This window comes from Mustela erminea, chromosome X, assembly GCF_009829155.1.
Source record: "Mustela erminea isolate mMusErm1 chromosome X, mMusErm1.Pri, whole genome shotgun sequence".
In the NCBI taxonomy this organism is placed as follows: domain Eukaryota; kingdom Metazoa; phylum Chordata; class Mammalia; order Carnivora; family Mustelidae; genus Mustela; species Mustela erminea.
Genome location: NC_045635.1, coordinates 109,141,701 through 109,165,561, shown reverse-complemented (window position 1 = coordinate 109,165,561; position 23,861 = coordinate 109,141,701). Strand labels below are relative to the sequence as shown.

At 49.6% G+C, this 23,861-nt stretch overlaps 1 protein-coding gene across 1 annotated transcript; it reads left to right on the top strand.

Annotated features, from left to right (window-relative positions):
- The first annotated feature begins 12,494 nt into the window (after positions 1 to 12,494).
- Positions 12,495 to 22,152, top strand: APLN (apelin). Its single transcript, XM_032331072.1, has 3 exons — positions 12,495 to 12,905; positions 18,738 to 18,909; positions 19,596 to 22,152. The coding sequence occupies exons 1-2, from the start codon at positions 12,839 to 12,841 to the stop codon at positions 18,902 to 18,904; spliced, it is 234 nt and encodes a 77-aa protein (XP_032186963.1). The 5' UTR covers positions 12,495 to 12,838; the 3' UTR covers positions 18,905 to 18,909; positions 19,596 to 22,152.
- The last annotated feature ends 1,709 nt before the right edge of the window (positions 22,153 to 23,861 follow it).

The window sequence follows — 23,861 nt, the reverse complement described above, 5'->3', positions numbered from 1 at the left end:
GCATAATAAAAAAATGGAAAAGAAGCGTTTGGGGGAGGATGTGGAGAGATTAGAACCCTCTTATATTCCTGGTGGGAATGTAAAATGGTACAGCTCCTGTAAAAAACACTCCAGTGGTTCCTCCCAAGGTTAATCATAGACTTACCATATGACCTAACAGTTCCATTCCTCAGGATATACATCCCAGGAGAACTGAAAACACTTTCACACACAAAGAAAATTTGTACATAAAGCTCATAGCAGCATTATTTGTAACAGTCCAAATATGGTAGCAACTCAAATGTCCATCAACAGATGCATGGATGAACAAATGTAGTACATCCACACAATGGAGTATTATTCAGCTGTAAAAACGAGCAAAATACTGGAACATGCTGGAACATGCCGCTGCACAGATGAACTTTGAAACATTATGCTAAGTAAAAGAAACCATTCATATTATAGGATTCCATTTATATAAAATGCATGGAAAAGGCAAATCCATAGAGATATAAAGTAGATTAGTGGTTTCCAGGGGATGGAAGAAGGGGTGAAATGGAACTGACTGCTTATAGATATGGAGCTTCTTTTGGGGGTGATGGAAGTGTTCAAGAATAAGATAGTGGTGATGGTTGCACAATTTAGTGAATATACTAATAGCCATTGAGTTGTACACATTAAAATGGTGAATTTTTAAGTATATAATCTCTATGCCCAATATGGGGCTCGAACTCATGACCCCAAGATCAAGGGTTCCATGCTCTACTGACTGAGCTAGACAGGTACCTCTAAAATGGTGAATTTTATGCTATATGAATTATATCTCAATTTTTAAAATGGGCAAAGGCTTTGAATGGTTATTTCTGCAAAGAAGACGTAGAAAAGGCCAATAAACACATTAAAAGATGCTCGATATCAGAAGTCATTAGGAAAATACAAATCAAAACCACAATATCACTTCACATCTCTAGGATGTCTAAAATTAAAAAGACAGACAATAAGTTTTGGTAAGATGTGGAAAAATAGGAACCTCATATGTTGCTGGTGGGATTATTAAATGGTACATCTGATTTGGACAATAGTTTGGTGTTCCTCAAAAGGTTAAACATAGGGGTGCCTGGGTGGTGTGGTCATTTAAGCATTGGACTCTTGGTTTCTGCTCAGGTGGTAATCTCATGGTCATGAGCTTGAGCCCTGCGTGGAGCCCCACACTGGGCTCCATAGTCAATGCAGAATCTGCTTAAGATTCTCTCCTCCCTCTCCCTCTGTCCTTCCCCCTCACCGCCTCTCTCAAATAAATAAATAAATATTTTTAACAAGGTGGTTAAACAGAAAGACCATAGGACTCAGGTAAATACTTGTAGGCATATCCCCAAGAAAACTGAAGACAGATATATATATATATATATATATATATATATATATATATATATATATATATATATATATATACATCTCCAAAAATTCGTACATGATTGTTCATAGCAGCATTTTATTTTGCAATGGCCAAAGATTAGAAATATCCTACTGATGGATACAACACTATTAATGCATACAACAATGTGAATGATTCTCAAAATAATTTTACCAAGTGAAAGAAGCCAGCAAAGAAGAAAAAAGCCCATTGTGTTATTCCATTTATATAAAATTCTAGAAAATGCAAGTTGTATAGTAACAGAAAGCCCATCAGTGGTTGCCTGGGGATGGGGGACTGGGGAGCAGATGAAGAGATGGATTACAAAGAGTCAAAAGGAAATTATAGGGAATGATGAAAACTCGATGGTGGTGATGGCTTCACAGAGGTATGAATATGTCAAAACTTAGCAAATTATACACTCTGTACATGGCATGCAAAGCGTGCAGGTTACTATATGCCAATTATACCTCAATAAAACTATAAGCAAAAAAGGAGCAGGTCTTTGAACAGATAAGCTGCAAGATCCTTTCCAGCTCCAGTTCTGTGGCACCCATTAGAGGGAATATTCTTGAAGCTCTGTATCAAAATAGGGCTTCGTACTAGAATACCCAAAGCATTGAGACCAAACTGGGGATTTTGCTTGCATTATTCAGAGACATGCCTTTGTTTTTCACCTTTCTGGGACACTGTAGACAGATCCTTAGAGCCCAGTGGAACAACAGAGCAGGGAAGCGCACCGGCAAGCCATTGGGAAGACATCCAGGTCAGAAGAGGAAACTGGGGAAATGACAGCCTAATGAGCTCCACTCTTTCCAATTTCTTTAAGTTTATGATTCAGAGGATCGGCTCGCCATGGACATTCCAGACCAGTGAGGTACCTTAGGTCCTTGAATGCGTAGACATCCCAGGGGAGAAAACAATGGAAGACAAGATGGAAATGAGAAATGGCCTTTTTAGGTCTCTTGACCCAAATGCAAGGAGCTAAGAGGATATGGAGGAAGAGGTGGAAGTGTCCCTTCCCTGCAGGAAAGGAGATTATGACTTGATGGGGTCTGGGGAAATCAAATGTAAGAAACTAAAGACCTGGAATGTCAAGCCTCCAGAGATGCCTTTTAGATGGACGTGCAAGAGAAACAGAAGGAAGGGGGTGATATTCTCCCCCGTCCCTCCTCCTTCTGATTAGCAGTGAAAGCCAAGAAGGCAAGGAAGGAAAAGAATGAAAAGCCAAGGGGCACACTTCAAAGTCATTTGTCAGCTGGCAGCTCCCTAAGCCAGTGCTAAGGCTGACAGGTCACCTCGTGGGAAGCACCGGTGAAGATAGACTCAGCCCAGGAGGCTCTGTTGCCCTATTCTCGGATTGCACCTGGAGGAGATGCTGGAAAGGAAGACAATCAAAACTCCAAAGACCCAGGGTGACTCCAGGCAACATTTACACCTAAGGAGGGTGGCATTTTCTTTTGATCCCAGAGGGTGATATGTCATGAGCCTTAAGTCTGGAGCAGGGAAATTGAGTGTTCTTGTAATTTCATCCTATACAGCAAAGCCACAGAAACCCCTCCCATTCGGAGGAATTGTAGACTTCAAGTATCATACCTCATCTCCACCCTCATTTCTCCCACTGTGCCTACACCCTGTGCAGTGTACCTCCCCACCCCCCTGCCAAAACTGGTTATATCAGCCAATAGCATAACAATTCCTTAAATTAGTAAGGCATCTCAAGGTTTATAAAGCCCCTTCTCTGTTATTTCATTTTGATTCTTATTCAACCCCATGACATAGGCATGGTTTCTCTCATTTTTTAGGACAGGAACTTGAGGGATCAGAACACAGATGTTCAGACTCATCCATTCACTCACCCATTCATATATTCATTCAAATCATGACGGAACACCTACCATGCATCAGACAACTGATTACATGCTGAAGACATAGTGATGGGACCAGATAGCCACAGTCCTTGCCCTTGTGGGGCTCAGTTTAGTTAAGCTGGGGAGAGGGTAGAGAGACATTAATGCAACACAAAGCTAATTGCAAACTATGAGAGATACTATCATGGGGGATTCTCAACCCGTTGGAGGCCAGAGAAAGCATCTCTTGAGAAAGAGTTATTTGACCTTAGAGTTGAGCTGATGGATGACGGGTGTTAGCCAGGAGATGATGGGGTGGGGTAGAGCATTTTTTAAGAGGAGAGGAGAGTACTGGGAAGGCACTGTGACAGGAAGGGATATGGCATTGCAGACAGAAAGAGGGTGAGAGGTAAGAGGGGAGTCTGGCAAGGTGGGCAGGGGCTAGATTATGCTGGGACTTGCAGACCTTGGCAGAGAATTGGACCTTGATCCTCAGAGCCATGGGGGTCTACAGAAGGTTTTCAAGAAGCATGAGGCTAGCATGACCATTCCAGTTGCTGTGGACAATGACATGTGAGAAATGACGAAGACTGAATGAGGATGGAGCAGCAGCAACCTACATTAGTATACAGACTCGAGAGAGATTTAGGGGTAAAATTGACAGAAAATTCATGTTCTTTTGATTTCCAACACTCCAGGGATGTGAATAGAGGTAGTGGGGCATAATGAGTTGAGTGGTGGTCCCCCCAAAAGTAGGTCCACATAATAAACCTTGGAACCTGTGAATGGCCTCTTATTTGGATAAAAGGTCTTTGCAGATGTAACTAAGTCAAGGATCTCTAAAGGAGAGCACCCTGAATTATCCAGGTGGGCCCTAAATTTAATTGTAAGTGTTCTTTTAAGAGTGAAGCAGATCACACAGCCAGAGGAGGAGAAGATTATGGGATGGTGGTACAGCCCCAACAAGGGAAGCCTGGAGCCATTGGAAGCTGAAAGAGGCAAGGAAACATTCTCCCCCAGAGGCTTCTTGATTTCAGACTACTGGCCTCCGAGACTGAGAGAGAGCAAATTTCTGTTGTTTCAGGGCATCCAGATTTTTGGAAATTTGTTACAGTCGTGTTGGGAAAATAATACATGGGATTTTTCTGTAAAATGGCTACTCTTCTTTTTCTTCCTTTTTCCCCTCCTGATGTGTTAAAGGTTGGTACACTATTGTATCTTCTCTTTATGTGTTCAGGAAATGTATGAAAGACAAAGAAGAGAGAAACCAAGAAAATCTCAGTCTGTGACTAGATTTGGTACCAATCATCACACATGTGATGATTGGTACCAATCTCTGATCATTTTGGGGGTACAAACTTGGATTTGGGATGGAGCAAAACTGACCCAGATTATCCCTCTGACTTTAATCTCATTATTTCAGAGCTCTAAACCCATAACCAAACCAGTAGAGGCTCAACACCTAGTCCCCAGCAGTCTCTATTCTGGCTCAGTACACAAAGGTACCAAATTTGAGATCAGATAACATCCCAGCTGATTTAAGATAAGATTTAAGATTTAATAAGATAGCTGGCAAAGTAAGAGGAAGAAGGGTTCAATGGCCCACTGGGCCTTGGAGATAAACCTGCTCGTTCAGGAGTGGCTATCCTAGGGCCACTCACAAGGGCCTTACTGCCTGAGGAAGGAATTTGGATGCTTCCCCTGGGAGACGAGAGTATTTATAGACCCCGGAGGGGAGGCAGGATGGAGGCTCCTGGGAGACGTCATAGAGGATGTGCAGAGGAAATGAAATTGCTCTGAACAACCAACAGGAGGAACAGGGACCTGAGTGGCTCTGAGACAGTCCAAAGGATCAGAGGGAATTGGGCAGGAGGCAAGGAAAATGGGGCAACTCTATGGGGCTGGAACGGCAGCCAGAGCAGAGCCATAGCTCTTTACCTTCTTGGAGGATCTCTATTAGGACCTATTTCATTAGTAAACAACAATCCTTTTGAAGACATTTGAAAGACATGGCTGCTTATCTGAATTCTGTGGCCGTAATATTTTTCTGGAAAGTGATTATTGTGTCGAATGAGCTTCGTCTGTGAGGGACCTTCTGTTGTTTCTTAAGAGAACTGGAGAATGTATATAGTTTGCAAAGAAGTTGGAAGATACCTGTAAGTGGAATAAGTGTCCCTGGGACATTTGAAGCCCCTCTGGAAGTGGCTGCCAGGTATCCTGTGGAAGGGTTTAGCATGCAGTAGGGCTCAAGTGCAGTGACAAATACTGGGGGTGTAAACACGGGTTGGGCGGTTATGTTGCAACATGGCTACTTTTCTCATTTTTCCAAAAGTGATAACTTATAATGGTTGGTATTTGACCCTGTGCACTTGGGGAAAGGGCCAGTGTTAAAGACAAGCTCTCCACCTATGGGCAGAGTTAGGATCCAGTGATGATCAGGATTAGGAGGATTCGGACACCAAGGTAAGAGGAGAATCACACAGCTAGATGCAGAAGAAATCATAGCCAAGTCCAACAAATCCCAACAACCAGGTTTTTGTTGTTGTTGTTGTTGTTGTTGTTGTTGTTTTGTCCTCCAAATGGTCATGAAAGTCTTTTGATTCATAGACTAGGTTCCAGGCTAGTTTCTGCATAATTAACACCATGCTCTCTGATTAAAACCGTCCCACCCCCACAACAGGTAAGTTAATCACTGAAGATGTCTTAAGCATCTACTCTATGGCAAGAACTGTTCTTGTGGCTCTAGTGGATAGAGAAGAGTTAGAAAGCTCAACTCTGGCCAATAGAATTCCAAAGACGGATACTTAATAACAAGATGGTGAACATTCATGTTCTCTGCTGGTGCTTAACCAAGCAAAGATCAATTGTCATGGAGCTGGTTAGTGGGGCATCAAGTAGCAGCTAGCCTTTTCTGCTGTTTTTCAGGTTCCTGTTAAGATGCTTTAGAGGCTCTTCTTAAATACTTAAGTAATGTTGCTGCTACTGAATTTCTTTGCTCATTAATTTAGCTTATGTCTTAGGGACCAAACTGGATCAGTGATATTGAAAAGACACAGCATGATGAGTACTCCAGAAGGGCAGGGTTGTGGAATGAGGGTTGTGTGCCTAACCACAGAGTTCCGAGTGCCTTCACAGCCAGCCAGGGCTCTGCTTAATCAGGGAGTGGGAGCTCTCTGCTGGGAAGGCATGCAGGGAAAAGCAGGAGATGGGAGTTACTTGGATCTAGATCCTCATCCTGACTTGGCCATCAGCTTTCTGATAACCTGGGGCAAGTCACTATTCCCCTGTGGGCCTCAATTTCTCCATCTGCATAATGAGGGGGTTGGGGCTTTTTCTGTTATGAGATTTCTCTGATTGATTACTGGCCAGACTCATCATTCTCCAGATGTCCTCTCTCATTGTACTTTTTCCCCCCACTGTAGTTTTTACAGTACTCCAGTATTAACAACCACTACACAACTGGGGGTGGGGGACATTCACATCTTTTTGTTATTGCTGCTAACTGTTGGTATGGAGCCATCTAAGAACCCACTGGACAAGTCGTGATGATTTTGCCCATATAAAAGTATCCAAATCAGGACATGATATATATCAACAGATGGATGGATAAAGAAGACGTGGTCCATCTACACAACACAATATTACTCAGCCATCAGAAAGGATGAATACCCAACTTTTGCATCAACTTGGATGGGACTGGAGGAGATTATGCTGAGTGAAATAAGTCAGAGAAAGTCAGTTACTATATGGTTTTACTTATTTGGGTACCATAAGGAATAGTATGGAGGACATTTGGAGAAAGGAAAAATGAAGGGGGAGAAACTGGAGTGGGAGACAAACCATGAGAGAATATAGACCCGGAGAAACAAAAGGAGAGTTTTAGAAGGGATGGGATGGTTGAGCTTGGTGATGGGTATTAAGGAGGGCATGTATTGCATGGAGCACTGGGTGATATATGCAAACAGCGAATCATGGAACACTACCTCAAAAACTAATGATATACCATATGGTGACTAACGTAACACAATTTTAAAAAAAGAAACCCAGAGTGAATATTAATATGATTATACAGTCTCTTCATTCAATGAACAATTATTGAGTATTTGCTTTGGGTGAGACATAGTATAACTATCTCATAGTATTTTTAAGACATAGATACAAATACCTATGAGAATATATAACATTTATATGCTGTTTGCCCTACTAGGAGACCCAAGCACTGTATCAAGTATTTTATAGGTATAGATTCATTTAATCCTTCCAGTAACTCAGGGAGCTAGGTAATGGCCCTTTTTCCAGATGAGGACCCTAAGACTCAGAAACAGCAAATAATTTGCCCCAAGTCTATAAGTGACAGAGCTGCCTTATTCCAGAACCCATATGCTTAAGCCTTATGCTTCACTGCTTACTTGATTCAAGACTGTATGAGTTCAGTGTTATAAGTGCAAGTAAATTGAGCCTCCAAGATGAGAACAGGACACTTGGAGAGTACAATTCAGGAAGGTCAAGAAAAACTTTCTTTTCAAAGATTCTGGACCTACCTTAGTAGCTTTTGCTGCTTGTTCTTTTGTTTCAAATTCCACAAAGGCAAATCCCTTTGGATCCAGTAGATTTATAATGTAAATCCAGTAGATTTATAATGTGATGTACTTATGTAAACACCAGTACCACATCTCCAAATACTCTTTCAATCCAGCTGTGATTAACATCTTTCGGAAGTAATTCTTATGATAAATTAGAAGCAGTGTTAAATATACCAGCACTGTTTCTCAAGGTCAATACATTTTTACTTGTAATATCTTTTTAAAGTACAAATTAATTGCTATATAGGGCTAGAGATGTGAGAATTTGCTTCTTAAATCTCAGTGAAGGAAGAGCCTTCAGTGAGGGCTTTGAGGTTAGACAGGTCTGGGAAAATTGCTTAACCTCTGTAATCTTCAGTAACCTCATCTGTAAAATGGGGATGATAAGGAATAGGGCTACTTCATAGGTGTGATTCATTCATTTAAATGAATTAGCACACTTGAAGCATTCAGAACAGTGCTTGACACATGGTGCATGGTCAATAAATTTTAGCTATATCAGCATTATCATCATCATCTTTTGGGACCAGCGAAGAGGAATGGGCTGCAATGGCATTGCACTCTGGTTTCACGGGCTGGATACAGGTTAAAAGTAAGGTTGTAAGTTGCCAAAGGTAATCCCTTTTTGTGTTGACTCTGAAGCAGGATGAGCTCTATTTAGAGCAGCTAAACGAAAGTCACTAAAGTGTCCCCTTGTTCAAAAGAATGAAACTTGGGCTGCCTGGGTGGCTCAGTCAGTTAAGCATCTGCCTTTGGCTCAGGTCATGATCTCAGGGTCCTGGAATCAAGCCCTGCATCAAGCCCCGCATCGCATAGGGATCCCTGCTTAGCAGGTAGTCTGCTTCTCCCCCTCCCTCTGTTCCGCAACCCTCCACCACAGTTGTGCTTTTTTCTCTCTCAAATACATAAATAAAATCTTTTTTAGAAAAGGGTGAAACTTGATATTACCCTAGGGTAGGACATTATCTCCCAAAGGCCCCCATTAAAATGTATACCATACCTAGGAGGCAAAATCTCAAACCACTATCACACATTAACTCTCTGAGTCAACGGTATTCATCAAACTAGCACCGGCAGAGATTGGTGCCTTTGGGGAATAAGACAGTGAGCAGCTGTGATGGCTACTAAAAAGACAGGTGTGGATGGAGCCAAGCAAAGACAGAGACTTTCCTTCTTGATCAGTTTCAAGAGGCCAGAGGCCAGAGCCCTAAATGGGAGGGGTATGTCAGGAAGAAGAAAAAACTAACATTGAATGAGCAATTACCCAGGACCATGCTGCTAAGTTCTTTCTTTGCATTATCTCATTTAATCTCACAAGCATAATAAGGTGGGTACTATTACTACCCTCATTTAACAGCTGGAAAAAGTTTTAGAGAGGTTAAATAACATTCCCAAGGTTACACAGTTAATGAATGAGATTGGGGAGGTAGAATTTGAATTCGGTTATTTGAAATTCCAAAAGCTGACCTCTTTCTAAGAGAGCACAGTGCTCGCTCAAACCCAAAGGACAGAGAGCTGGGTGAGTCCACAGAACAGCAGCAACCAGTGGTGGTGATGGTGACAGGACACTAAGCAATGTTGAATAGCTTGTACACAGCAGTGATGAGGGTGACAAGTCACAGAATGGCTTCATGCAGGTCGGTTATCTCAGTAATCTACTGAGTCCAACCCCTGCCCCCAGGATTGCCCCTGACTTTGATCGGAGACTGAGTCTTGCCCCTGACCCAATCCTCATGAGCAACAGTGCACTTCACAGCTGCTTGCTGCCTCAGGGCAGGAGAGTGAGGGTGGTTTCACCTCCTCCTCACCCTGAAGAAACACCTTAAAACATTTATTTGCTGATATTAACTCAATAGTCTCATTTTCTTGAACAAGTGAACAAAGGCACCACAGAGTTATGTCAACAGTTATTTCTTCAGCAAGAAGTTTCCAAATGCCAAGTATGTGCTAGGCACTGTCTTAGGTACAATCATTCCCGTGACCTTGAAGTCTGGTGAGTGGAGACAGATATGAAAACCGGTCCCTTGAATATGACATTAAGAAACATGGGATCCCATGGGGGTTTCAGACTGAGCAATCAGAGTTGCATTCCTTGTCTTATGTGCCTCAATTCTAGAAGGTATGCTGGTGGTGGACCTTCTTCACAGCCCCATAAAGCATGGCATGCAAATACAAAAGTGTTCCCAACTCATCTCAGGAAAGACTGCCAATGAAAGGCACAACCATAGCTGTTATGAAGAGGGCGAAGCCTTTGCAGGCAAGAGTGGCCCAAGAAAGGAGGAAGATGAGATCTTGGATCCAGGACTGGAAAAATGGATGCAATTTGGTTAAATGGAGAGAAGGGTTAGATTAAAACATGATTCTCCCATGTGTTCAGCTCTTTAAATCTTGCTTTTAAATGCATGCCTTATATTTACTGAGTGCTACTTGCCTTAAATACTACTGGTGTGTTTTCCTATTTTTTTCCCTTGTGTATTTTGAAGATTAGGTCAAGTGGGGAAAAGGATTATAGAAAAAGGAAGAAGGTGCTTAACCCAGCACTGTCGATAACACTTTCAGCAACGATTGGAATCTTCTATTCTGTGCTGTCCAATTCAGTAGCCACTGGCCAAACGTTGCTACTAAGCAATTGAAATGAGGCCAGTGCCATGGAGGAAATGACTTTTTCGATTTATTTCAAATGTTATTCATATCTACCATATTGAAAAGTGAATCTCTAGCCACTTGGCAAATAACCCATACACACCCTAGTAAAGGTGAGATTAAATAGAAACACTTCTATTAACCTAGTGTTGGGGGCAAGCCACGTTTGGGGTTGCATGGGCTTGATCAATCAGGGGATGGAGGGTCACAGTTCCTAAAAACGAACCTACAAGGGTTTATTCCCCATTTGCACGTGCCTTCAGGTATGCTATCTCATTTAATTCCCTAAAAACCCTGAAGAGGGAAGGGTGGAGATGATCATCCTCATGAAATCCAGTTATTAGATGACACTGGCAAGGTCCTACACCTCATAAGAGTGGAGACCAGAGGCCAGGTGATTTTCCTCCTGGTTGGAAGACTCTTTCCAGCAGGACAGCACCAGGGGAAATGATATCATATTACAAATGCCCACTGCTCACAGCCTGGGCCTTATGGATGATGAGAGGTGCTCTGTGTCTCATGTCTGCCTTTTTCCTACTGGGCTGTGGCTTATGGGGCCATCGACAATTAACAGGAACTCTATTTTATTCCCTTCCCACTGCCTTGATTAAGGCAATAAGAATGTTTTGAAAAGTTCACTTATATATTCATAATTATGTACTGAGCACCAGCCCTGTCCCAGTTGGTGTTCTGGTTCTGGGGCTGCGGCTATGAACAAAGCAGAAAAAACTCTCCCTCTCTCTGACAGTTTTGGTGGGGGGAGACTGACAATAAATAAACTGTGTACATATTGGATGGTTTCAACATTTCAAAAATATTTTAAATATACCAGGGCCTCTCACATCGTCTGTGGCACACATACACACTGTCCAATGTACTTTTGTGTGTAAAGCTGGACCTCCACTTCTAGAATCTGCCTGACTAGCTGAAATGCAGAAACACCTTTTGATGTAGTCTTTTAACATGTGTTGAGTGCCACCTATGTGCAGTCCGATACTAGGGACTTTGGAAAGATGTCGAAGAATGAGAAGACAAGGTCTTGTCTTCGGGGCTTCCCAGCCTGCTGATACAGGCATTCCCTTCCCTTAGGAGCTCCCAGCCTGTAAGAGCTGACAGTCTAGCTTAGGAAAGCAACAACTTCAGGACCCAGTTACAAAGGGGGAATCCCAAATAGGGGCAAAATGAATCCAGTCTGGACTGTTCAGAGTTGGGCAAACTGTCCACCTCATGATGATGGGGAACATGAAATGGAACACCCTAGAAGTTGTTGCTTGTCCCAACAGCCAGGAGGAGCCCTGGGCAGGGCGGGGAGAGGGGGGAGGCAACACTTCGTGGATTACTGTCACCCAGGCAAGTCTTCTGGATGAGATGAGATTTGAGGTGCTATTGCAAGAAGGAAGAGCTGGGAGGCAGGATGGGGTGGGGTGGGCATTCCAGGTAGAGGGTGCCTCCTGGGGGCCCCTGGCAATTAAGCAGTCTTGGGCACAAGCCTAAACAGTCACCCCCAATACAAATCCAGCAAAGATGGGTATGAAGAAGATGCAGAGGAAAAAGGAGGGCCAGTGGGAAGGGGGGGGGTCTTGGCTGGGGAGTGGCAGCAGCAAGGAGCCCGTCAGAGGTGGAGGGGATGAGTGGGGGCAGCCTGGGCCAGGTCCTCCCTGGAGCGCCCAGGTTCCTTGACAGCCCTTAAGGAAGCGAGGTGAGAAAGGGTTAAGTGTGCCCCTCCACCGCCCCAAATGCTTCCTGTGTTTGAAATCCTTCAGGTCTCCGAAACCCTCTGGCCCCCGGCCAGGCGGGCATTGTCCTGGGAGCGGTTGTGGGTTGTCAGAGCGGCCGTGCCGCCTTTGTTGTGGGGCCACCTCGAGGTTCCCTCTCGCGCCCAGCCTGGGGCTGCAGAAGGCGTGCTGGGAGGGGGGCGGCGCAGGAGGCTCGCTCCCTCTCCCTCTTCCTGCCCCCCCCTCCAGGCCTCCCGATGACCACATGACCAAGTGGGCTCGCGGCCAAGCCACAAGCTACAAAATGCAGCCCCTGGAGTGAGCGGGGAGCATTCTCGCTGGCAGTCTGGGCCACGGGCAGCTGGAGCCTCGGCCGAGCAGCCAGCCTCTTGGAAAGAGCTTGCCGCGGTCCCCGGAGCCGCTCGCGGAGGCCCGCTTGGCCGCGCTGCCCGGCCGCAGGAGAGGGAGGCTGCAGCAGAGGCAGCGGCGAGCGGGCGCGGCAGGCGGCCAGCCCGCGGCGCAGCCGGAGAGCCACGCGAGCTCCGCGCTCCGACGCACGCACGCACGGTCCGCGGCTCGCGCCTTTCCCAGCCTCGGGGCGCCCGGCCTCCCCGCCCCCTGGCCCGGGCTGCGGCGGCGCGGCCGAGGAGCAGCATGAATCTGCGGCGCTGCGTGCAGGCGCTCCTGCTGCTCTGGCTCTCCCTGACTGCGGCGTGTGGAGGTGAGTGCGTGGCCCCCCGGCTCGCCCGCGCGCCCCTCGCCGCCCCCCTGGACCGCCGCCCACGCGCTCCCTTCCCTCCGCCCCCGACTCGCGCGCTCTCAGCCTCCCGGGACCCGGGCGCTAGCAGAGCAGGAGCAGCCACGCGCCGGCTGCGCGGGGCCGCGGACTCACTGACAGGGCGCCCCGGGCCGGGGACCGGGCCGGCCGGGGCGATGGCTGTCTCCGAGAGGGGGCTTGGCTCGGTCTCGGGCATCACCCGCCTGGCGCCTTGCCCCTCCGGGCGACTCCTTGAAGTCCGAGGAGCTCGGGGCCGCGGGCGTGCGCCCAGGGTCCCGCGCCATGCACCCCACGTGGTGGAGGGTATGTGCCTGGGGGGAGCATGTCCCGCTCCCCGCGGATCAGTGGAGGGAGCCTGACCTGAGCCTGGGGTCTGGCCTCCCGAGTTGAAACTTGTCCGGCCCCTGGAGTTTAGGGGCCGCGCTCCGGTCGCGGGGCGCGGGCCACTCGGGATGATGTGCCAAGATGCAGACGTGACACTTGTTGCATAGGCAGGAGCGCGCGGCGGGGGCGGCGGCGTGGAGCCCAGCTGTTGCTCCTTTCAGCCCGCATGGGAGCAGAGGCAGCCTTCCCCAGGCCGAACTGGCAGGGCCCGGCCAGGCTGGTCTTCTCTTCCCTTGCCCCAAGGTCTTATCTGGTCTGCTCTCCTGCTCCTGAACAGGAGGTCCTCCCCCACAGACTCCGCGCTTCCCCGGGCCCTCCTCCTTGGATATCCTGGCTCTAGCCTTTTACTCAGCTCTGGCACAGGCACGCTTCACCTTAGGTCCCCTGTCTCCAGGCACCACACGAGGAAACATAACGCCTGACTTGACACCTCCTTGCAATTCTGTGAGGGGAAGACCATTCTCCCCCACCTGCACCACACCCCCCTCACCTGGCATACTTGGCACTGGTGCTCCCTTGCCCTCCCCAGACCTGGTCCCAGCGATGTCCTGGCAGCCCCAGCCCAGGCTGCCTTTCCCCTGTGTGTCAGTGTCTCCTGGGGCTGTCAGCTCCTACCTCCAGCTGCCACAGTTCTGTGATCTGGCTGTCACTGCTGCCTGCCTGGCCCCACACAAGGGGAAGGCCAAGACCCGGTGGACCAATGCCAGTGCCAGGGCTGGAGTCACAGAGAGGTGGGAGCAGAGGGGAGGAGAGGGCGGTGCAGTTTCCTAGATGAAGGGCATGGGGCCCTACTTAGTTCAGACTCCCCAGAGCAGGAGGATGGCCTGCAGCCCAGGAGCCGTGGAGGGGCCTGGCGAGTCTCCACCTCCCTCTCTGCTCTTGCCTTTCGGAAGGGCCTTCACCCTGGGAGCACAGCCTGGCTTCTCAGGAAGGTGCATAGGTTAGCTCTGGCACCCCCTGCCTTCAGCTAGCTGTCCAGTGGTCTTCTTTAGCGCCCAAGTGCTGCGGGAGCCTCTTCCTTGGTAAGAAGGGAGCAGCCTTTTCCTCAGAAACTCCTGTCAGGCAGGTGAACAGAGAGCAGAAGATAGGAATGAAGAACACCGTGTGGGCTTGCCCTTCAGGTGCCTTCCATCCAGTGCAGTTGGCAAGACGAGACACCCACAGGACACCACCACCAGCAAACAGTCCTAAGTGGTACCGTCAGGGAAGAAAGCGTGGATACAGAGAGGGTGTCCTGGAGGAAGCTGGGGCTTCCTGATCTGCCTACTTGGCCCTCCCCCAGAGGTTATGGGGAGACCCTTGGGGAACTGACCACTACTAGGACACTTTAGGGGTCCAGCCGGTAAAGGGGACAGCTAGTTTCAGGGGAAGGGAACACTGTGTTTGGTGCAAACCCTGTCACCTTTTGCTTTAATTCACCCTTCTTTATTAAGTCCTCTACCTTTGTGCCCTTATTCAGTAAATTTATTGCCCTCACCTTTTGCTTAAGCCTAGCACTGGACACTGGGCTCTCACAACGTTCTCCCCCTCATGACATCTCTAGGAGCCAAGGAGGGACACTTTTGTGTAGGTGGCCACCAGCCAAGGATCCAGGTACTCATGTCCTGCTCCTCCTGCCTCCCGTCCTCGGTCAGAAACAGGGAGCCCAGAACCACCTTGCCCTTGGCCCAGGCTTGCATGCTCTCCCCAGCCAGAGTCTCCAGTCAAAGTCTCAGAGGCCCAGGGGGTGCCTGGATGGCACAGTCGGTTGAGTGGCTGACTCTTGGTTTCACCTCAGGTCATGATCTCAGGGTCCTGAGATGGAGCTCCCCACCCCCCACATCAGGCTCCATGCTCAGAGAGGAGTCTGCTTGAGAGTCTCTCTCCGTCTCCCTCTGCCCCTCACACTCTTGCTTACACCTCCCCTCTCTAATAAATCATGGAAAAAAAATTCCCAGGCCTGAAAATCTTGCTTCCTCCCCAATGCACTCTGTCCTGACTCGGAATGTCTGCGCCTCCCCCCTCACCAAACACACACAAACTCCTCCACTGCTTCCTGACCTGAGATACACCTTGCTCTTCTGAGTCTGAGAGCTGCTGGGCCAGGGAAAAGTGACTCTTGCTCTTATCTGAGCACCCCTCTGCCCCTCTCCCTCCTTCTCCTCCTCCCCTCCTCGGCCCTAGCTCAAAGCCTGCAGTCACAGTGCTAGTGTGAGGACAGCCTAGTGTACCTCACCCTCTCGACTCCATCCCAGTTCCTAAGTGCTAAGCGCTCTTGTAACCTGAGTCCGGCCTCTGGGGCAGAAGACTAACGCAAGTGAAGTGGAGGGCCAGGCTGCCAGGGCGTGACACGTCCAAGGTCAGCGAAGCTGGCATGGGAAGATAGCTCAGGGCACTGGGGTGGAGGGCTGAGCAGTCCAAGGACAGATGCCTCAGCAGGGAGAGACCTGCTGAGCCAGGATTGGGCATTCCCAGCAGGGTCCCCCCACCAAGCACTCGTGAGGGCTTTTAAAGCAGTCACCAGATAGACTAGATGGCGAGAGGAGAAGCAGCGTGTCGTTCCTGGTGAGGCTGGCATGTTCCTGAAAAGTCACACGCACCTCTTTGTGCGCCAGCAGGGCTGGAGTTCAGGCCTCGAGAAAACCAATCCCTGTTCAGCCCTACATGCAGCTCTCAGTATGGAGAGGCCGAGGCCTCATTCTGCTGGTGCTTCAGAGAGCAGGGGCTCCAGTCCCTCTAGGCTTCAGATTCCTTGGGGCCTTGCCCCCAGCCTCCCTCGAAGCAGCACATGAGTTAGAAGAAAATATTTAAGTGCGCTGAGGAAGGCCCCCATTTCTGAAGGGTGGTTCTGTTGTGCAGCCAAGACCTCCACACTGATGCGAATCTACAGCCTCTAAAACGGACAGGAGAAAGCCCATATTTCAGGTGTCAACTTATCGTAGGGGAAGCCAGATGCAGAATCAAAAGCAGAAGGAAACAAGTGCGTGATGGGATCAGGGTGTGGGAGGAGCTGCAGACCTCTGGCTACAAAGAGGACAGTGAGCCCCCCGCCTAGGAGGTACAAGGTGCCGGGGCCTTCTGAGTGGCCACACTCTAGAGCTTGGCTGAGTGCTCAGTCAGTTCAAGGTAGTTCCTCTCTGCTGGCTTGGAGTCTAGATGTTTCCCTGGCCAGAGTCTGAGCCACCCTCCCATCCTGGTTTTGGCCTCCCCCCACTTAGGGCCTTTTCCTCCAGCCCTCCTTCCCTTACTGCCATCAGCATTCACAGTCCTGGGTGCTGAATATTTGGAGGTGATAGCCTACCCATCTGGGCACTCTCCATGCCCACCCTACCGCTGCAGCCGTAATCTGCGTCATCGGCCCACACCCACTCTGCCCCTAGCAGTCAGGGTCACAGACTCAAGAACCAAGGCCTCACACGATCAAGGCCCCTAGGGTCGTTCCCTGCACCTGGCCACACCCTCAGCACAGTCCTTCCTGCCCTGAGTGTGCCTTTGGTATGGGACTCCTCATCAACATCATTCCTACCCCCCTCAGTGGTCAGGGAGGGCCTTGAGGGGACCCCAAAACATAGGGCAGAAGCTGCAGCAGCTGAAGTCAGGGGTGGGCGTGCTTAGTGAAGGTCCTTCCCTCCTCTCTGCTTCCCTGGCCCAGCCCTTTTGCAAATGGCTTTATGATAGACAAAAGTGGCCTCCTGCCCCACTGCCCCAAAATGTGAACATAATTATGTTTTCATTCTTGTTACGTGGGTAGGTTTTAATTCTCACTGGGGTAGGAGCTGATGCATTAACCCACCCCAACCAGAAGCACAGAAATGTGGCTGGTAAACTGTAGGGTCCTAACAGGTCCGTGACTTTTCTTGGAGAACGCGAAGTGGGGGACTAGAATGTGTGCATGTGCACAGTGGGCTTGCGTGTCTGAGACAGCAGCAGGCCCCCGGAGCCTGGGTGGGGAGGGCCCAAAGGACAAACCTCGCCTGCTTTTGGCCCAAGAGGAGGATAACTGCCTGGAAATTGTGTGCAAACGGAGGAGAAATCACTAGAGCCAACGGGTGGTGATATGGAAACTGTGAGCTAGTTGTGGAGATGCCCGGATGGGTGGAAATGGGGCTTCGGGGGCCGGGATATAGCTGAAGGCGAATCCAGTGGTGTGGGAGGAGAGAGCATGGGATTTGTGATCACTGACCTCAGAAGCCATATTTCTGTAGGCCAGCCCTGGACTGGGCATTGCACAGGTTCCCTGCAGTCCGCCTTCTGCCCAGCACCATCTCACCTCCCTGTTCGGCCTGCTCCCAGAGCCCAGGCTTGTTTCCGGAGCGCAAGCTCGCCTTCCCTGGCTGTGCTGCAGCGTTTGCGAGAGCCGGCCCAGGTGACTTCTCCGTCACTGCACCCAAGAACACCCAGCACCACTCGGGTTCCATTGTCAGGGCTTGGCCTGGCATCGGGAGCCTTCTCCTCCAAGCCAGGTGTGGGCAGATGTAGAGCAGAGCGCCAGGAAGCTGGAGAGAAGCCACCAGGAATCGAAATGGCAGGAATTACATCAGACACGGGGTCGGGTGTGATGTGGGGATGCAAGATAAGGCACTCGGTAGGCGAAGGTGCCAGCTGCAGGAGTTCACACTGCTCCTGACGACCAGACTCGCTGCCTCAAGTGACCATTCACTCATTGGTTCACTCATCCATTCAGATAATATTTCTGGGCCTCTAAGAATATATGACTAGCACCCAGCTTAAGATACACAGAGACACAGGGTCAGAGACAACCCCCACACACACTCCAGCCATGCCCACAGGGAGATTACAGGGATCTCCCTGTGATCAGCAAGGGAGCCTCGGGGATGCCAAAAAACTGATGAGATGCCCAGGGGTGAGGGATGGGGTCTCAAGTCCTCAAAGGTGGGTCACCTGCAGATTGAAGGATGTCAGAGGACAATGACATGACGTTCTGGGTTTGCTGTAGAATACTTCCACAAAGGAAAAAAACAAAAGGGATAACGAAAGCCTCTGTGAAACCACCTGGATAACTGTTGAATCTGGGTGATGGGGACATGGTGGCGGGGGATTCATTTCATTGTATGTGTGAAATGTTTTTAGTATATCCGTTGCCAGGGTACAATGAGGAGTTTCTGCTGGCTGCGCCCTCACCAAGGGCAGACATATGCCCCATCCTCTACCCACATGTTCTAAATGAAGAACATGTTTGTGCCTGCCAGAAACATGGTAGAACTGCCAAAGGGGCGTAAAGTCAGCTCCATACATTGCAAGATGTGAGTAGTAGGTTTTGGCCCAGGCCAGTGTAAAAATGGCAAACTGTTCACCAAGATGGAAGGTCAAAGCAAAGAGAAGCCTTGATGAGGACTACCTCTGCCCATTCGCATCAGCCCTCTTGGCTAACAGGCTTTCCTCTTCCCGCAGGGCCCCTGCCGCAGCCTGCTGATGGCAAGGGGCTGGAGGAGGGCAGCGTCCGCCACCTGGTGCAGCCCAGAGGCTCGAGGAATGGACCAGGGCCCTGGCAGGGCGGTCGGAGGAAATTTCGCCGCCAGCGGCCACGCCTCTCCCACAAGGGCCCCATGCCTTTCTGAAGCAGGTACTTGAGCCTTTGGTCAGTGGGCAGCGAAGGAGCAGGGGAGGGACAGCCTGGAAGGCCGGTGACTCTGCTGCGTCTCGCAGGCCAGACACCCACACCAAGCCCTTCCAGGCCCGCACGCAACATTGGGGCTTACAGAGCACCCATCTTACCCCTTTGTTTTATGGACTTGGAGACCAAGGCCCAGAGAGGGGCTTGACACCTGGGGCTGAACTCCTGACTCCCCAGGAATGGGGTGCCAGCTCCCCTCCACTCTGCTGCCTGGGGTTGGGCAGGCTGGCCCAGTTGGAGCGTTCTAGAAGTCCTGGGGGGACCTTGTTGAGCCAGAGAAGAGTGCCTCAGGGTATCCTACTGGTGTGCAGGGTGGATCTTCACCAGAGTGGGGGAGGGAAGCAGAGTGCCTTGGGGGACAGCAGGCAGAGAAGAAGAGCTGCCCAGAGCCATGGGAAAGAAAGAAAAATCCAAGGCAGTAGCAGAGAAAGCAAGGCCTGAGCTTGCCCCTGAGGCCTGGCCTGCTCTCTCACCCCTAGACCCCCAACAAAGTGGCACCAACTCAGGGACCTTGGGCTTTAGATTCAGGGTTGTGGGAAGAGGGAATCGAAGGCTGTCTCCTTTCCTTTCCCGGCTCGTTCCTTTGACCTAGGACACGTCGGTGACTTCTTCTCTGGTCATTTCTGTCTCTTTAGGACTGAAGAGGCCCCGGAGTGCCCGCCCCCTGCGAATCTGGCTACCCCATAGATTGGTCTGCTTCTCTGGAGCCCTCACTTCCATTCGCCTCTCTCCTCACACCTGTCCTCACTGCTGATGGTCCCGACTCTTCTCACCCACCAGCTGCCCCGAATGGCGTGGACCTGCCCCTAGTTTGGATGGTTCCCTTTCTTTCCACGGATCCGTCCAGCTCCTCTTCCTGGCCCTCCCCTGGACTGACTTTGGAGACCCAGCACTGGAAGGCCGGCCTTCTCTCCGGCCCTCGCCTTCCCCTAGCCCCCACCTCTCCCTGCCCAACAGCCCAAGCTCCGCCCAGCCCTTCCTTCCCTCACCGGGGCTGGGTGGGGAACATTCCCTTCTTCAGGGGGCTCCAGCAGGTCCCTTCAAATGGACCCTTCACCCTTCAAGGAGGTGCTGGTTAGAGGGGCTGGGGGCATTGATTGGGATGCGCACAAGGTGCCTTGGGGGGCATTGGAATGGGGCTTCGTCCTCTGGCAAAGGGGAGTGGGAAAGCATTGGAGAAGAGGAGGACTAGCTGCTGTGGCCTTTTCCACATGCCATGTTTGGCTTCAGGAAGAGGTGAAGGAGAGGGGCCATGAAGTACTTTGTCACCTCTCTGTGTCTCCTAACACTGCCCCCCACCTCACCCCCCAACTCCCTCCCTCCCTTGCCCGCTAGTTCAAGCTCTCACTCAGGAGATGGTTCTATATCCTCCCAGGAGCAAAAGCCAAACAGGACGAGTGTTTTTTTGCCAAGAATCAAAGAATGTCAGAGCCAAAATGAACCTTGGTGATCACTTAGCTCTGCCTCCTTATGCAAACTCATGTAAAACCAGGCCTGGAGAGGGACAGCAACCTATTCTTATTCGGGGTCACCGCACAGCCAGAATGAGGACCCAGGTCTCCCCACTCCCACTTGATGATGTCCTCTTCCCTCTTGATGATATTTTTTCAAAACACATTGAGTGCCTTTCCCGTGGTTGGGGCTGGGGGTGTCTGGGAAGGGAGGGGCAGGCCAGCCATGAACTGCCCCATGGCGGTATGGGGACCCAGCTGCTCCTGCCTCCCTGGGCTGCCCCTGCTGGTCCATTCCCCGGCCTGGGCTGAGAAGGTCCCTGGCCAGCTGCCCCCTTCCCGCAGCGCTACCAAAGCCCGTGTGTTCTCCCAGGGACAGCTCAGGTACTGAGTCTCCCACGCCAGCCCCAATACTGGTCTTCGCTAGCCAGGATGTAGCCTTAAGTCATTGGACTCGGTCGCCTTCCCTTCACGTTGACTGGACCTTCTTTCCCAGTGGCCTTTCCTTAAGGGAGGGGCAAGGGGGAGAAGCAGGAAGGAGAGAAGGAAGGAAGGAAGGAAAGCTGGGAGGAAATACAGGTCTGAGCAGGCTTCCTTCTCAGAGGCCTCCCAGGAGGGAGGAAATGGGAAACCAGAGTCTGATGGCCCATCTATGTATGTGTGGGGACAGGGGGGGTCAGGGCCCTCCGAGTCCCATGGTAACCCCGACATCGCCTAACCACCTCTCCCCCTCACTTCCGCTGCTGCTAATGCTGCTGCCGCCGCTGCTGCTTCAAGGCCCACCCTGAGGAGCTGGGCTGAGCACCCGCTTCCCCCACAGCCCTCAGGCTGGCAGTGGGGACTGGCCAGGGTCCAGAAGGCCTCGTCTGCCACTGGTGCCCCCACCCGGGCTTGGGTCTTCTTTCCCCTCCTCCTTTCTGCGTCTCCTGCCTCAGCAGCTGTCCAGCCAGCCCCGTGGGATAGGGGGGAAAGTTGGTCAAGTCCAGAGACACAGGGCAGAAGAGAGTAGTAGGTGGCTGGGGTCCTGTCTTATTTAAAATGATTGTTTATGATTCTTCTACTAATTTATACAAAGATATTAAGGCCCTTTTCTTTAAGAAATTGTCTCCTTCCCATAATTGTGTTCACTGTGTTTGTAAAGATTGTTCTGTGTAAATATGTCTTTATAATAAAGAGTTAAAAGCTCACAATTCACCCTTACTCTTGAAGATCATGTTCAGGAGGGGCATTCCTGTCCCCCGAGGTCCACAGTTGTCCCCGTGCCCATATACTGCCCTTGCACGGAGGGAAGTGCCTGCATCCCAGATCGATTCCAGGTCAAACGGCCTCGAACCACTTGGCCACAAACTCATGAAAGGAACCTCTGTGCTTAATGACCGGTTCCCATAATGTTCATAATGTCCACTTTTAAGTGTTTGGGCATCTTTTGGGTGTCCTTTTTTTTCTTCCTTTGGTGCCATTTAAAGCTTTTTACAAAGCAATTGGTATAAAGACATTCTGGTTAAAGGTGGGATTCCTACTCAAAGCTGTTTTATATCCTTGGTGGGTGTCTTCTAATTTTATCTACTTTTGAACACTTTCGGGACTTTTTAGTCAGGTTGCCTTTCCTGAAAATGGTTATGTTTCCCGCAATAAGTACACTTGGTAATGACTTTGTTATGTATCATTTTATGTTTCACAAAATAGAGCTGCTTGATAAATGAGAAAGCCTGAAAAATAAAATGCAAGGAGTTCAATACAATTCTGCCCCATCTGTCTCACTTCATGCTTGCTGTCGAAACGCCAATATCTTGCAGAACAGAAAGGAGCATGGGTACACACTAATTTGGTTAATCAACTCATTAGGTGCACACAGGCATACACAATGCAGAGTACCACCTAGCGAGAAGAAGACGGGTGTGATCAGAAAGGTGCATTCGATAAATATTGTGGAATATTCTACAGACTTGGCAGGTATTTGGTGTTAGAAATACAGAATTTTAAGAAAGAGTCTGCAAACAAACTTGTTAAAAAGCTTGTTAAAAAAAACTGTTCAATAGGAGATAAAATAGAAAAAGCCACACACACGCATATAAAATAATCTCATCATTGACAAAATGCTGCAGATTGTGACATAGTGATTTAAAAATATGACATTATGCTGGAATTGCCTCTTAGGAAAATTGGTACAAAATGCCTTCTTTCAAAATTACTACTTTGACTTTTAGGCAAACTGGTCGTCAGAGTAACTGGTTAGGCAGAGGGGTTTAGGTGGGCTGGCTTTATGCTGATTGGTCTGTTACCTCCCTCATCACCCCCAAAGCTCTAATTTTACATGAACCAAGGAGAAGGGGGTGGTGGCAGGGCTCGGGAACTTAATACCCACCCAGAAGTGTGCAGCTTCCAGAACTCTTTTTAAAAATAACTCTTTTTATCATCCTAACGACTGGGTGGCACAGTCCCTGAGCCCCGTTTTACGAGTGAGAAATGAGAAAACGAGCTCAGAGAAGTGAAGCCAGTAAGTGAATCTAGAATCTGGACTTCAAATTCTAGAATGCAAATGCTTTCTATGGTCCTATAGAAGATCCCGTAGAGGGAAGACTTAAGTACAAAGTGTGTTTGGTATTCTCAGTAAATGCCAAAGATATAGACGGCATGCTGTGGACTGGTGGGATCACTCACACCAGCTTCCGAGGCCCGATCACATCTGGTCAAGTTGGCAGGAAGATGGTGGGCAGTGGAGGTGGGGCAGGAAGGGGAGCAGCCACCAGGGTCCCCCGGTCGAATGTACCAACTGGATGCTAGTGGGTGACTGCGAGTCTGACCCTGGGACAGAGAATGAGGGAAAGATAATTAGGTAATTAGACACCAAACCAAAAGAAGGTAGGACATATGGGTTGTCCCCTTTGGCAATATCTTGGCCAGATAAATACAGTAGGATCAGGGTAGGGGGTAGTTTTGAAAATGCAGAGGTGAGAAGGAAAAGGGGTTCACTTAACTGTTTCTGGCCCGTAAGTCCTAGACCAAGAGGTTGAAGGGTGGGGTTCAGGGACAGAGCACTTGGAAAACAACAGTACTGGGCACCTGGGTGGCTCAGTGGGTTAAGCGGCTGCCTTTGGCTCAGATCATGATCCCAGGGTCCTGGCATCGAGTCCTGCATCGGGTTCCCTGCTCCACGGGGAGCCTGCTTCTCCCTCTGCCTCTCTCTCTCTCTCTCTCTCTCCATGTCTCTCATGAATAAATAGATAAATAATCTTTTTTAAAAAAACCCCAACAACAACAGTACTTCAAATCCACCTGGAAAACTTTAGGCAGCTTCTGAAATGACAGAGATTAGGGAGGCTAAACAGACCCAGGTCCAGACTCATGGCTTCTTAGGCTCGCAGGTGTGTGTAAAATGAGCACTAACCCTCTGGAGCCTAACATCTCAGACTCTCCCACAGCCCCTGGCTGACTTGGTAGCACCAGCTG